This window comes from Clarias gariepinus, chromosome 18 (assembly GCF_024256425.1).
Source record: "Clarias gariepinus isolate MV-2021 ecotype Netherlands chromosome 18, CGAR_prim_01v2, whole genome shotgun sequence".
In the NCBI taxonomy this organism is placed as follows: domain Eukaryota; kingdom Metazoa; phylum Chordata; class Actinopteri; order Siluriformes; family Clariidae; genus Clarias; species Clarias gariepinus.
Genome location: NC_071117.1, coordinates 24,784,859 through 24,800,475, shown reverse-complemented (window position 1 = coordinate 24,800,475; position 15,617 = coordinate 24,784,859). Strand labels below are relative to the sequence as shown.

The following is a 15,617-nucleotide window of genomic DNA, read 5'->3' as shown; positions in this document are numbered from 1 at the left end:
TTGTTGTTGTTTGCTAACTGATAGCCATTAGGGTTCAATCCCAATTAAAAAAATAAACTTAGCAAGACGCACTTGTTAACTACTAGATATTTAGTTGTAAACTTGATATTGAGCTAATATTGAATTAACTATTTATGACATTTAAATTAAATTTAAATCTGATTGACGCCATCGCTAAACACTATCTCTCAATTTGCAAACTTGAAAAAAAGGAAATTAACTGAATGAAAATTGTGATAAAAAGCAATCAATATACAGCATGTATCTACTTAATTTGTGATGTTACCAGTCCCTGCTTCAACCTTGCTCATCTTAAGGTAGCTCTAATGTATTAGCAGCAGGCTAATAACTCTGTGTGCTCGCAGCAAAAGGTGCTGTATTTATCCCCTGGCCTGAAGTGATTAGGTTTAATTTGGTAGATCAGGACTTCATTAGAGAAGATTAGGTGTGAGGATGAATGGGGAGGGAAAGAATTAGCTGATTGCAGTGTGTGTGTGTGTGTGTGTGTGTGAGAGAGAGAGAGAGGGAGAGAGAGAGAGAGAGAGAGAGAGAGAGAGGAAGTGAGAGAGAGTGGAGGAGGAAGACGTGGATAAATACAGTAGATAGATCATGACGGTAAAACCACATCAGGTTTCTGCTGTAGTGTCAGAATCTTGTTCTTGGTTCTCGAATTGATCTTCTACTGCTGTAGCTCTTTCACTGCAATCGTCGACATGCTGTACTGTCTGAGATGCTTTTCTGCTCAACACAGTTGTAAAGAGTATTTATCTGAGATTTTTCTCTCCCGTTAACTCAAACCATAAACTCATACCATATCAACTATATACACCCTTTTGTATATGTTGTATATACAGTACAATATATGTGTTTTGGTGCTTTAATGGCTGTTTAATACATTACGAAATAAAAAAAACTGTTTACAAAAACAAATAAATGTTTACAAAGACACATAGTTTACTGAAACAAACTATATGAGAACAGCCTGTTTATCGGTACAAACTGAGGATGAACACTTTACAGGCGGAAACCTATTTGTCAAAACAGATTGTTTATAATTTGCTGTACATGTTAAAACAATTACAAGAACAGTTTTCATACAAGAACAAACTGCATACAATAATCTCCTCTCTAAAAGTTAAAATTGTTTGCAAAAACAAACTATTTATACTGTAAGAACTAATTGTTTATGAAAAGAAATTCTTTAAGACCACAAAACTTTCAAAAAGAAACTTTAAAACAATCTTCTAACAAATAGTTTACAGGAACAAACTTCATGAGAACGAATTGTTTACAAGAACAAACGATTTATCAGTGCAATCTGTTAACAGGGATAAACTGTTTACGGAGCAACATGTTTGTAAAAAAAAAAAAAACTGTTTAAAGAAACTATTTATGAGAACTAACTTTTCAAACCACAAACTTTACATGAAGAAACTAGTTTACAGAAATAATCCCTTTAAATAAGAATAAATTATTTATTTAAAAAAAAAACAGTTAACAACAATTTTTTTATGATAACATACTGTTAAGTATTGTTTACAAGGACAAACTCTATGAGGATAAACTGTTTACAGAAACAACTGTTCACGACAACGGACTGTTAATAAGACAAAAATTTTTACTTGAAGAAATAGTTTAGAAGAACAAAAATGTTTACAATGATTTACATCAGACCAAACTGTAAATTAGAAAACAATCTTTTTTTAAACACTTTAAACATAATAGACTTTCATTGTTAAGGGCTTAGCATCATAGTAGTTAAGGTACTTTGACTGTAGAACTTTAACTAACTACAAATGTAAACTTTATTGAGTCTTTTTTTTTTTGTTACTGTACTGTAATTAACATCCCCCTATACAACAGACTTGTATTGGCTTTCAGCTAATAAGAACACTGTTTTTGGACATTAAAGCATTAAAGCATCATTATAATGATTTTTTTTTTAATGACTACTTTCTTGGGATTTCTTTTGCCAGTGGAGTCAGACTTTTGGACTCTTCCAGAAGTCTGAATAAATGTTAGTGCTCAACCGTTGGATGCCTGTTGTTCACATGACTATAATCATTCTCAATCACACCATAAGCTGATAATGAGCCACACATCAAAGGTGTTCAAAGATACATTATGCCGCTGATTGGAACCGTAATGAGTGAATAGCGGGCAATAAATTCCTGTATGACAGTAGTTTCATTGTATACTTATAATTACATTGTGCAGCTATAAAGACATTATTCTGAATGAAAAGGATTAGCAAAGGTTGCTGTTCGTGGGAAAGTAAGAAAATAAAACTAAAAGGGATAGAATTAAGCTTTGCTAATTTTTGTAAAGTAATTAAAAAAAGATTGCCAATTAACCAACAGCACTGATGTTTTGCTACTTTTGCTAAAAAGTCCAACATTTTATAGACATTTTCAAAGTATATACTTATATTTTATGAGATGTTAAACTCCATCCCTATATGCTAAACAAACGTTTTCTCATCATCACCATTCTCATCTCCTTTCTTGCTTCTTAACTCCAGCAAGTCACAAATACAGTAAATATTACTCTTTATCTAGCTGTTACATAGCCATGAAGTCTTTTTATACGATAAGGTGACTCTGAAAAATGACACAAAGTCCCCAAGAACATTAATATTTTTCTCAGATGTGGCGGTAAAATGCTGAGAAAAGACTGAGTGGTTACAAAAACTGCATTCGTTTTACAACATGCAATATGCTAATGCTACATGCTAGCTCTTTTCCATGCAAGCGCTGATGTTTTTTTTTTTTAAACCTGGTTGTTATTTCTATTAACCAGAATTGTAAAAGCACTTATGACAACAAAATGTTATTAAAAAAATAAAACAATATTGGCCATTACAGATTACTGTAAAAGACAAAGTTTTAATCGTAAAATACAATATATTATTTCCGCCCAAAGAACGAGACAACTAAAGGTTTTACAAGACACAGTGGGATGAAAAGTAATTAGACCTCATTCAGTGTGATAAGAGCGATAAGCTCTATTCATCAGCCGACACACAATGACGCTGTTGTGTGAGGATTGTAAAGAGTATCGCTCATTAGACAGCCATAAAGGTTAATGAGCCTAACAAAGTTTTGTTACCTGTGTGGAAAAACAATATTGTTTTATTTTTTACTTAAAAAAATGTGTTTTAACTTGTGTTATATTCCAAAAATTAATTCTTTACTAAATAAAATGGGGAAAGACAAAATGTTTACTTTCTCTGTTATAGAATTAGCCCGGGGGCGGTAATAATTATTGAAGAATATGCTTGTAATTGCTGTTACTGTACTAAAAAAAGTTAGTAAACACAACAGGCACTAAAGTTTACAGCCACACCATTTTCTGATAAACCCAGACTTTGTAGTGCAAGAAAGACAATGTGTGTGTGTGTGTGTGTGTGTGTGTGTGTGTGTGAGACAGATCCTTGAGACATTATGCTAAAGTGCTTCATGGACTACTTCCTGTCTAAGATTTTTTTTCCAGAACATGAACTACACAATAGCTAGCATTATAATAGATAAAGTAACACACTAGCTAGTAAGAGAAGAAGTAACACTCTAACTAACATTAAATAGAAGGGCACTTTAGTTACAAATGGAATCTACAACAGTTTACATAGCTAGCATTATATTAAATAAAGTAACATACTAGCTAGTAAGAGAAGGACTAATACTCTAATATTAACATTATATTAAACAAGAGAACACTTCACCTTAAAAAATACTGGGTTAAAAACAGTGTTTAGTAACCCAGTGTTAACCCAGCTGCTGGGTAAATATTGGACTAACTTGTTAATTTAACCCAGCAAAATGAGTTATTTGTTTAACCCAGCAAGATGGGTTAAATATTCAACCCAAATGCTTGGTCGTATTTAACTATAATGCTGGGTTAATTATCCCACATAAATTGGTCAAATGTTCTACCCAGATGTTGGTTCATATTAACTGGAATGTTGGGTTAATTCTACCTCACAAATAGGTTCTTATTATTTTCATGTTTTACAGTGAAATGGGTAAAACATACCCATGTCTATTAAATAGTTAAATTACTTTGATATACTGGTCTATTACAAAAAAAACTTTCAAGTTTTGCAAACCATACAGTACATATATGTAATAACCAACATCCTATTAAATGTTCATAGAAAAAAACATTTATTTTTCAAAAGCACAAGAGCAGATAATCCGAAACAAGTTCAACAGCGACATCATTACTATACTATTACTCACAAGGGCAGAATGGAGTAATTGAATAAATAGGCTGAGGCAGCTTTTACAGAGCAGGATCTCTCTGTGACTTCAGATATCTTTTCTGCAGAACAAAACTATCCAGCCCTGGTCTCATTTTAACATACAAACACTGTCTATGACTTTTCAAGCAGGCTCTCTAATTCATAGCAACATTACACATAAATACAATAAACAGTTAACCATTAAACAAACAATTTAGTGGTTAAAACCATAGATAAGATACATGGAACATGTATCATGGAACATGTAAAGGATCAAGTCATCTAGTCTCTACTTGCAAGCAGACATCAACCGCCCCAAGTAGTGTGTATTGCTCCAGAGCCTGTCCCACCAGAATGACGAATGCCTGAGAGCAGCGCTGGTCATTATCTTCCAACGTCAGGATGTAGAGGTACAGCCTTGACACTTCAGCCTGCTGGAGGTATTCCACCATGTTGGTTTTCACCTTAGAAAGAAAGAAGTGAAAGAAAGTAAAGAATTTGTTGAAAAGCCAAGATTAAACTGAATTAGACTATCGTGTAATACGATTGATACAAATGAAAAATGACAAATCTATCCATTAAGATAGCAAAATAAGCATGGCTTTTAGTAAAAAGCTCCTAAATATATATTTTTTAAAAGTTGATTTTGAGGTCAGCATTGATTTTAAGCTAAATACCGAGGAAATCATAGCTGGGGTCATACTGGCACATTACAATCACCCAAATATTAATACTTCCATCTAGTAGTTATCTGTAAAGCTGAACTTCGTAGTTGGCGCGTTGACTGATAGTTAATTTAGCCTGAGTCACAAGCAGCTTTGGTTAAAGTGGGCTACCTGGTTAGCTTACATGTAGCAGTTACTGGTGACATATTTGCATACTTGCCAAATGGGGAAAGATGTAAAATATTGTTATAACTCCGGAGAAACGCGGGAGAATTTTAACCGCGGAGTAAATTACTAGCCAGTGAAAAACGGGAGTCCCCAGGGAAACTCGGGAGGGTTACATTTGCATTCTGCAAAGAACGCTAAAAAGCTCAGACACCTTAGCCGTTTCTTTCATTAGCAACACAACCAACAAAGTAACACACGAGCTAGTAACAGAAGAAGTTATGTAACATGCAAGCAAGACTTATAGTTTACAAGGACAGACTCTACTTAGCAATATAATGAACAATTTAACAATTGCTAGTATTATGAGATGTAATGTTACATATTAGCTAGTAATATAAGCATTATTGTAAAGTAACATAACGGCTGGTAATATAAGAAGTAAGGTAACACTCTTGCTACTAACGTAAGAAGTAAGGTAACACATTAGCTAGTACCATAGTAAACATGAGCACATTCTAATTGTCTGTATAATGAGCAAGGAACCCCTTCAGAGCATTGTAAGAAGTTACTTATATAATGAACTAAGGTAATACAGGATATAGTAATAGAACACACAAGCTAGTATTTGACTAAACAAGCTTGCATTTTATCAATTAATTCAAAGCCACTGAATGAACAATGGAGCCATTGTGTGAGAACTGTCAAGTGTATAGCTTATTACAGCAATAAAGGCTACAGGAAACAAACAAATCGAGAGATTGAAGAGGACAGGAAAAGGAACTAAAATCTGAGGTAACTGAGGTTTTTTTTTTTTTTACACTTTATACGTCAGTTTTATACAGCTGCGTGCGCGGTCAGGTGAGAGATGTGATTGGTTAATTAGAGAGCTAACCGGCGCTCTAAGCCAATCAGCAGTTTATGTAAAGCGGTTATGCAAATGAGCATGACGGCAAAGTTTACCGCGCCTTCAGAGTGAAGCGCATTACGGCCACAGAAACTCTTCTGTAACCCACACCCTGAGGGTAGAAGTGATTTTCTAAAATGGAATATCATTGAATGACCAAGTGAAAATGTAAAGTGAAGAAGTTTTTATTTTACCTCGGTTAGGTGTAAATCAGATTTTTATTTTATTTTATTTTATTATTTTATATATACGCTTCTCATGCGGAGCCCCGCACCTGAACCCCGCGTCTCCATGGAGAAATCCAAGAACTTCCGCATTGAGGCTCTGCTGGGGGAGCGCGCGCCGTATCAGGACCCGCCTCCAGGTGCTATTCAGGGGCTGGGGGCACGCGCGGGTCCGTTCGCGCTGCCGCCGCATGGGGTGTACGCGAGCGCGCCGCTGTTCCCCGCCGTGCCCGCGCTTCACTACACCGGGATCCCCCACATCGGCCACGCGTACGAGCCGTGGATCCGCGCGAGCCTGCTTCTGCCGCGACTCCACCCGTACCCCGGTCTGTTCACGGCTCTTTACTTATTTTAGTTTTTCTTATTATTTCTGTTTTTCCTTTTTTTTTATTTTACTGTATTTTATTTATTTTTATTTTTTAATTTATTTTTTTTATTTACTTTTTAACTTTTTTTTATACTGTAGGCCTATATGTATATGAGTATTATATATTATTATATGATATATTTTATTTTGTTTTATTTATTAATTTTTGTTGTTGTAATGTTTTAAAACGTTAGTTTTTAGTGGTTTAAAGTTTGTTTGTTTTTGTTTGTTTGTTTTTCTTCCAGGTAGGTCAAACAATTCTAGACGAGCTAATTATTTTTTATTTTATGTTATATGTTTTTTTTTTATCACTCCATGGTAAAGTCACTTTATGTATTCTTAAAAGATATGCATTTATTTATTTTGTTTTTTTATTTTATTTTGCATGCTTGTTTGTTTGTTTGTTTGTTTACTTTTTTTTAGGTGTAGGCCTAATTTAAGACTGTTTAATTATATGATTTTTATTGTATTTAATTTTAGCCCTGGTTTTAAATTAGGTGATGTTAATCTTTTATTTTTCACTTGATCACATTTCTTTATTCATTTTATCATTTTTATTCTTATTTTAAATACAATCTGCAGCATGTTATTTCTTACATTTCATATTTAAAAACTGAATATAAGTTGATTAAAATATAAAGCATGTCACAACTAATAAAATACACCATCAATTATATTTTAAATAAATATAATAAATTAAAAAAATTCAAACGTTCTTTAATTTATGTAAAATTTATTAAAGTGCGTAAGAATTATTTTTTTCAGGAATAAAAAATATTTAAATAAGTGAATAAAAAGGTAAGCAAATTTATTAATAATAATAATAATGTTTCAGTAATAAGTTAATATAACATAGTAAAAGTGCCAAGAATTTACAAAAATATTTAGTTTTCTTACTAAATATATATACAAAAATACTTTCTACTTACCAAAATAGAAATGTCCAGAAATGTTGGGAAAATTGTCAGGAAGAATTAATAGGGCTGGATTATGGTAATACAGTCAAAGTCATGTTTTATTTTTAAAAAAGGAAGATAAAAAAAGAAAGCGATATCTGTAATTTAAGGTAAAAGTTTTTAATCTTTTAAAATCAAACATCTATTTGGCAGTAAACATGTGTGTGTGCGCGTGTGTGTACATGTGCGTTTATGGTGTTTTCATTAAGTTAATGGTGTTTATAGCCATCACATCAACAATAAAAATGAAGAATTATAATAAAAATAAAGCCTTCATTTTTAATGATGAGCTCGTGCGTGTTTGTGTGTGTGTGTGTGTGTGTGAGAGAGAGAGAGAGATTCTTGACATTGTTATAATAATTATATGAAAATAATTTGCAGGTGAATTACAGCAGTCATTTAATCTGTTAGTAAGTTTTACTGATGAGCGCTTGTTAAATCATCAACACGACAAACTGCGATTTAATTTAATTATAGAGCAAAAAAATCTAGTCTCTAATACTTTTAATATTGTTAAAACATTATTTCAGTAAGGACCAGTTTATGTTCTCGTGTCAAAACAATTAGGACGGGAATCACCAGGGACCATGCGATACTGTTATGATACCTTGGCGTTCATTTTATCAGTATTATAATTATTATAGTTATATAGTTGATTGTATAAGTATAATGATTATATAAATATACAGATTCGATATGCACATATTTTTTAAATTTTGTAAAAATAATTTAATAATATATATATATATTTAGATGCTGTGCTGCCTGCCAATTTGTGAATAGTTCAGAGTGCACTATTTTTAGGATTATAGAGGAACTGAAACATTTTACCACCTCAAACAATCATACTTAAAAAGATAAATAAAAAATCTCGATTTTGGAGTCATTACATGTTTCACGACACAAATGAATCACAATACATCACTAAATCATTCTTTTCCCCCATCGCCAATAAACACATCTGCAGCGTTGCTTAATTAACATCATTAAAAGTCTTGGAATAAGTTTTGAAAAAGGTGCTTTTCTAAACTACACACAGAACTTTATTATTTTTCTATAAACACACGTTCTGAGGTGTTTTCTTCCTTTTGCACCACCAACCACGCCTTCGGCTCTGTGTGTTTGTGTGTGTGAGTGTGAAGGTTTGCATGTTCTTCCCATGCTTGGCAGGTTTCCTTTAGGTACTCCAGTTTCCCCTGCATTCCAAAGACATGCAGTCTAGGTTGCTTTGCATTTTCAAATTGCCCGTAGTGTGTGAGTGTGTGCATGGTGTATCCCGCCTTGTGCTCTGAGTTTCCTGGGATAGGTGTCATGATTTCTACGACAGTGCATGAGATAAATTTGAGTGATTGAGTAATATTTAAAAACTGCATCAGTTATAGAGATGGATTACAACTGCATCAGTTATAGAGATGAATTACAACCTTCTAACTAATCAAAAACCAGAAGTCAGTAGTTCAGAGCTGTAAATATTGTTATTCTATTATATTTATGTCATTCTATTAAATTATGTTGTACTATTATGCAAGTATAATGTAATAATAATATAAATGGGTCTGTCCACAGCATCTCCACAGTCTGGGTTGATGGGAAAATGTCGGAGGCCGCGCACAGCTTTCACCAGCCAGCAGCTGCTCGAGCTCGAGAACCAGTTTAAACTCAATAAATATCTCTCACGACCCAAACGCTTTGAAGTTGCCACCTCATTAATGCTAACAGAGACACAGGTGAGTGTATAATGCACATTTTAGTGTTCAGAACATTATATTATTAATTCTCAAATCTTCTACCTCTGCGTCTGTGTGTGTGTGTGTGGGTGAGAGCAGGTGAAGATCTGGTTCCAAAACCGCAGGATGAAGTGGAAACGAAGTCGTAAAGCCAAGGAACAAGCGGAATCGGCCAAACAGCGCAAATCCGCCAATGAAAATCCAGAATCTGAGCCTCGGGGGGTGGAGTTTGAGAAGCAGGTTGTAGAGGAAGATGACATAGAGGAGGAAGAGCTGGATGACGAAAATGATTTCAACTCGGACATGAAACATTCAGACTTTTTACAGGAGGATGTAGATATACGATACACTTCCGATGACGACGTGGATGAAATGAGAGGCATGGACAGTAAGATGGGGGCGGTGTTATAAAGACGAGACCAGGAAGCACTCAGAGACAAGGATCAGTCTGTTTGCTAAGAATCACGGAGGTGACGTGACGAGAAGGGCATTTCAGCCTCCTGGTTGAAGATACTGTAAAATAGTAAACTGAGTTTAACGTTACACCTGATAGAGTACTGAACACTCAATAAACACCAAAAACAGACATGAAGGGAAGGTACATTTAAATTACAAGTACATTTAATTTGTTACTGTATGTAACTGTACAGTAGTTTTCATATATATGTACTTTACTCCACTACATCCTACAACAAATATCTGTACTTTCTACTTCATTACATTTGTGCATGAAGTCGTGTTACATAATCCCAGTGGTGTGCGGTATGTTAAGCGCCAATTGCTGACAATTATGTGATTTGCGTTTCTCTTTAAAACGATCAATCTTGTAGCAAGTGTTTGAAATCAGAAGTGGAGGTGGTTTCAGAGAGCGAGGTAAAACAGCAAATTAGCAATTTGAGAGAGAAAGAGAGAGACTCTTTTATTTGAGCTTAAAGGCTACAGTGGGCTAATACAAACTCAGTGTGTTTGATACTTATGTAAGTTTGAAGGTAAGTACTTTTGTACTTTTTCTCAAGTAGAAATGTAAATGAAGGGCTTCTACTTTTACTAACTCTACTTTTACTCACTTTGTCCACCATTAAACATATATTCCTCAAAACGTATGTAGACAATGGGAAAAGAAACACCACAGGAAATACAAAAACCAAATATCTAAAAATGAATTTAGAAACAAACAAACAAAAAATAACATAAAATCCTGTAGCACATCACCATTCGGAAACAGCAAAACTACAGTGGATAACAGAAACAGAAAACAGTGGCTAATTTTCCTCGTGACAGTGGCACCCAGTATCCAATTCCATTTGGACTGAACACGGTTACAAATTTGCTGTTGTGTTTCTGTTTTGTTGTTAAAGTCACAACCTTCTTTGCTAGGCTCCACAATGTTTACTTCTATGCTAATGACCTTTTTCGTATTACTGATAAAACTAAACTCTTCAGAAAAAAGAAGACTCAGATTAATTTATAATCCCAAAATACCAAAGCTAAACTAAACGAGAACCAGGTGTTCTGGCATTTTGAATTTTGTTAATTCAATTCAATTTTATTTGCATAGCGCTTTAAGCAATTTTCATTGCCGCAAAGCAGCTTTACACAGTCAAAAGAATTATTTAAGTTTTTGTTAGCCAGCTAGCTCTCAGTATAGTGTAAATATTCTGTTGGATTAGGTTAGCTAACTAGCTAAGAAAATATCCGTTTGATTTTTGTTCTTGTTGAACAGACGGATTATTTTTAAACATTTTCAGTGTATCTATACAGATTCAGATTCAGGTGTATAAAACCATTTCAGATTGTGACTTGAATTGTGAAATAAAGTTCATCATCTAACATCCTTTCTTCAGCTCGACATAGCACTTAAACAGGTGGTTTTAATGATGCAATATACTAGCTAAACTATTTTATTCCAAACTAATTATTAACTAAAGATACACAGCAATGTGCAACGTCACGCTTAAAATGCAAAAAAGTTTATCTCTATTTTTTTTTCTTTTTTTTACTTGATGTTTTTTAAATGTTAAGTTCTAATTTATCGGCTTTAAAACAAATTTGAGGCCAAAAAAAAAAAAACCCCAAATGATTGTAAATAACATGAAATAAAATGAATCATTTTGTAAAACGGTGTGTGAGGTCTCATTTATGTAGCTATGCACAAGTATAAATTAGTTTTAGAAAAGGTTTATGGGTTAGCTAGCATGTTAGTAACCAAATCCGATGATGTCCAAAACTATGTGCAAAGCTAGGACCTGGCTTTAGGAAATGTTGCTTCATTCAAAAACAAAACAAAACAAAACAAAAAAAAAAAATATATATATATATATATATATATATATATATATATATATATATATATATATACTAGCTACACATAAAATGCTAACTCCAACCTACAGGTTTGACTTTTTGGCATCAATTTTCTTTCAAAAAATTAGTCTGATCATTTTTAATCAACTAGCTTGTTAAATAGGAAACAGAATTGTATTATTTTGTTGAAAGGTATTAGCATAACAGCTTGGGGGAAGAAATAACAGATGAGGGAAAATTGGATAAAGTGATGTATCATGATTCTTTTGTGTGGCGATTCACGTATCACCACACTGACCCCGAAATAATTTTTTTTAAATAAATTTTATTTCATGTGTGTTTGCATTTGAGGTGGTGAAATGTTGCAATTCCTCTAAAATCCTATAGGTGGTGCATGTTAAACTATTCACATGTTGACAGGCAGGAGCGACTTATTTGCTACGTTTGTTTAGAATTAAAACAAAATCGGAGAAAAAATGTAATATAGAATTGGGATATTAATTGAGATACTGTAAGAATTGCAATACAAATCCAATCAACACCTAGGTGTCGTGATAATATCGTATCAGGAGGTCCCTGTTGATTCCATAGGTATTATAATAAAAAGAAAAAATATATTTATATTTTTCCTTTGTACAGTTTCATTAAGCCTAGTCTAGACAAGTGAAGAAGTGTCTAGATTTCAAGGTCAGTTCCTGAAGCAGGATGAGTGAGACTTGAGGACTGAACATATATCAATGCCTTTAATGGAAGTTTTTCAGTTCCAATTCCCTCTATTTCTTTAAACTCTCAGCTTGATTAGCATGCTAAAGAACAGCTGGAAAATGGCGACGCATAATAAATCTGTTATTTACATTGTTTACGAGCTCTCCTCTCAAATATGAATTCCTCCCGTCACCTATTCCCAATGGTCGATGATTAAGTTAATGAAGGTGAAATAAAGATCGTTGGCCGCAGGTGACGGCAACGGTACAGAGTACATTTCTTTTGCATGACTAATTAAAATCATAGCCGGTTGATGTAATAAGGTGCTCCAGGACGTGATGAGACCAATGAATTTCAACTGGAACTTTTTCGGACTCATCAAGTGACGCATATTAATTTAGTTTTGTGGTAAACATAAGGGCTAGGGGTAGCTCAGTGGTTAAGACTACGGGTTGGAAGGACCCAGGTTTAAACCTCACAACCACCACTGTTGGGCCCTTGAACAAGGCCCTTAATCCTCCTCTGTGCAGAGGTATAGTGAGATAATGTAAGTTGCTCCAGTTAAGAGCGTCTGGTAAATGTGGTGAGTATTTGCTAACTAGCAGAAATCTAATAGCCATGGTACGACTTGAGGTTTGTTAAATTGTTGCCAAGCAACTGGAAAACATGGATGGCCAATCACAAACTAGTGACTCACTAACGCTAATTATTTAGTTAGCTAGGTTAAAGGTTTGACAGTAGAAAAGGGACAATATTATCAGGAACATCAACATTTGGTAAATTACTGCTAAATCACATCGTATGAACAAAATTACACTTAGCACTGTCACCTTGCATCTCCAGTGTCCAGGTTTGATTCCTGACTTGGGTCTGGTGCATGGAGGTTGCATGTTCTCCCCGTACTTGGTAGGTCTTCTCCAGGTACTCCGGTTTCCTTCCATAGTCCTGGCATCCATGGTCACTAGTTGGACTGCAGAGGTTCCTAGATGGATGGATGAAAGCGCAACATGGCTACTCACAGCCAACATTTTAATCTTACATAAAAGAACTTGCTTTAAATAAAAATATATTAATAATAAAAATTACAGATTGTTGTTTTGAGAACGAAAATTTACCTTTTTTTACCTCATAATTAGCTTGCTAGCTTGATGCTAAAAATAAATGACCGATATGGAGGCATCCACGTCCATTGCAGCATCATCATATACTGTAGTATAACATATTATTCAATTATTTGTCACATGTAGCTTACAGCACAGTGAAATAAATTTTTTCACATATACTTAGCCAGGCTACATCGCCTTTGGAGCTCAAGTTCTCAACTTGGTGGTGCTGGGGTGGTGCTTGAACCCCCAACCTTCTGATCAGTATCCCAACAACCCTCGGCCTTAACCAATTGAAAATATATATATTTAAAAAATCATTTAATAGCTATTATTCTTCTTCTTATTATTTAAAATTGATGATCATTTTTTTTTTTTTTGCTTGTCAAGTCTAGCTTGTTCATATTTCATAGTGTAGTAGATGTAGGGTACAAGCAGTGGCAGATCAGCAAGTGCAGAAGATCAGCATGTACGTTACTCACATTTTTAACAAACAATTTAATTTATTTGAATGAAACGTGGCTGAAATTGTGCTCTGCAGTTCAACAGCTAATATGCTAAATTGTAAATATGCTAAAAGTCAACATGAAGCACAAAGCAAAAAAGCAATCACGTTATCCGACTGTATATCACTGATGTTTTTTTTCCCCCAAACGCGCCTTGTTTCTTAGTTAAAAAGAATAAACACTCTTCTCAGCGTATAAATCTGGCGACCTCGTGAAGCCTTTACACTCTGTGGTTCAATCAATCAGCCAAACGTCTGCGTCCTTACGGGAATATGAACAGATTGCGGGATGGTTTAAAGTAATCGCCCATATTGCTGGAGATTTTGCCTCGGCCTTGTCGTGTCACTTAAGCTAATGGGGTGGTAAAAAAAGAGCACGTCGCAGGCCGTATTTCACACATGTCCTGAAAAAAAGGGCTAAGTTTTGAGGTAATAAAGTGTATTGAAAGGGCAGGGCATTTCCTCTGACAGAGCTAGCAGGATGTTTAGCATATAAATGTGTGAATGATGAAACTCTGGTTAATGAAATACTTTCTCAAAGCAGAAGTGATTTAGGTCCAAGAAGGTGACCCGCAGAAGATATACCGTTTGTATTTAATCACAATACAATAAAAAAAAAAGTTTTACATTTTGTATGCTTTTTTTTAAATATCCATATGAGCATCTTAATTTAATGTAGGTTAATTTTATTTTATTTGTTTATGCATCCATCCAATGGTTAGACATACCATAAATATGACCCGCCTGTGTTGAAAAAATCAGCTCTGACCTTCTTGGACCCTATGAAACCTCTGAAGGAGTGTGTGGTTACTTGCACCAAATCATGCCCAATCAGACCTGTGCAGTTTGAAGGATGTCTAAACACCTTGACTCAAAGCATGTTCCTCAAACATTCCTGAACAATGTGTGCCAGTGTGTCAAGGTGCATTATTATTATGTTTAGGTACTGTAGGTGGTACATGTCAAAGTGACATTCTTGTGACTGTCAGGACCGAAGATTTCGCAGCAGAACATTGGCCAAGGCATCACACTTCTCTCACCAACTTGACTTTTTCCTGTAATGCATTTTGGTGCCCTCTTATCCCCTGGTATGTGGCGCACACGCAGGCAGCAAGCCATCCGTATAATAAAAGAAAAAAGAAAATGTGATCCACCAGACTAGACCATCTTCTTCCATTGCTTCGTGGTCCAGTTCTGATGCTCATGTGCCAATTGTAGAAAATTTTTGAGCAGTCTTCAGACATGACCCCATAACAAACCCTGTAATCAAATAATTTTCATTCTGAAATGGTGACTTTTTTTTTGCCAGGCAGTATAGTTTTTATTGTGTTAAAACTTTACAAAAAAGTTTGTTGCTAACAATTCACATAAATAATTGCATAAGTGGTATTTAAAACTGGTAGACATGACAGTTTTGAACTCTCCATTTAATGTCACTTAAACATTTCTTATATGCAGCTAAAGAAACAACTGAATCGAGGAAATTGGTTGTTGATCAGCTTTGACAAACATTTTAATCTATCAGTGTTAATCATTAGTTGTTTTTATACGTTTACATAAAAAAAATACTTGCTGTGTTTAGGATATCCTTTTGGTACTGTGTGACCAAATGAACTGATGGTGCATGTAAATTATAAATGTGGTTATTATTTGCTGTTCCTGAACAAAATCACTTTTAAAACAAATACAAACTGTACACTTAGGTCTGCTCACATAAAAACAACAACAAAAAAAAAACAACAACAGTTG

General features: G+C 34.4%; 1 protein-coding gene across 1 annotated transcript; it reads left to right on the top strand.

Annotated features, from left to right (window-relative positions):
- The first annotated feature begins 6,235 nt into the window (after positions 1–6,235).
- On the top strand, positions 6,236–10,775 carry mnx2b (motor neuron and pancreas homeobox 2b). The gene is made up of 3 exons (XM_053477229.1): positions 6,236–6,527; positions 9,091–9,251; positions 9,351–10,775. The coding sequence occupies exons 1-3, from the start codon at positions 6,236–6,238 to the stop codon at positions 9,660–9,662; spliced, it is 765 nt and encodes a 254-aa protein (XP_053333204.1). The 3' UTR covers positions 9,663–10,775.
- Positions 10,776–15,617: the final 4,842 nt, after the last annotated feature.

What these genes read in the sequence shown, in the direction of transcription:
- mnx2b (XM_053477229.1), top strand. Translation starts at nt 6,236, where the DNA reads ATGCGGAGCCCCGCACCTGAACCCCGCGTCTCCATGGAGAAATCCAAG. An exon ending in GCGACTCCACCCGTACCCCG is followed by an intron (nt 6,528 to 9,090) that starts GTCTGTTCACGG and finishes GTCTGTCCACAG; the next exon opens with CATCTCCACAGTCTGGGTTG. An exon ending in TAATGCTAACAGAGACACAG is followed by an intron (nt 9,252 to 9,350) that starts GTGAGTGTATAA and finishes GGGTGAGAGCAG; the next exon opens with GTGAAGATCTGGTTCCAAAA.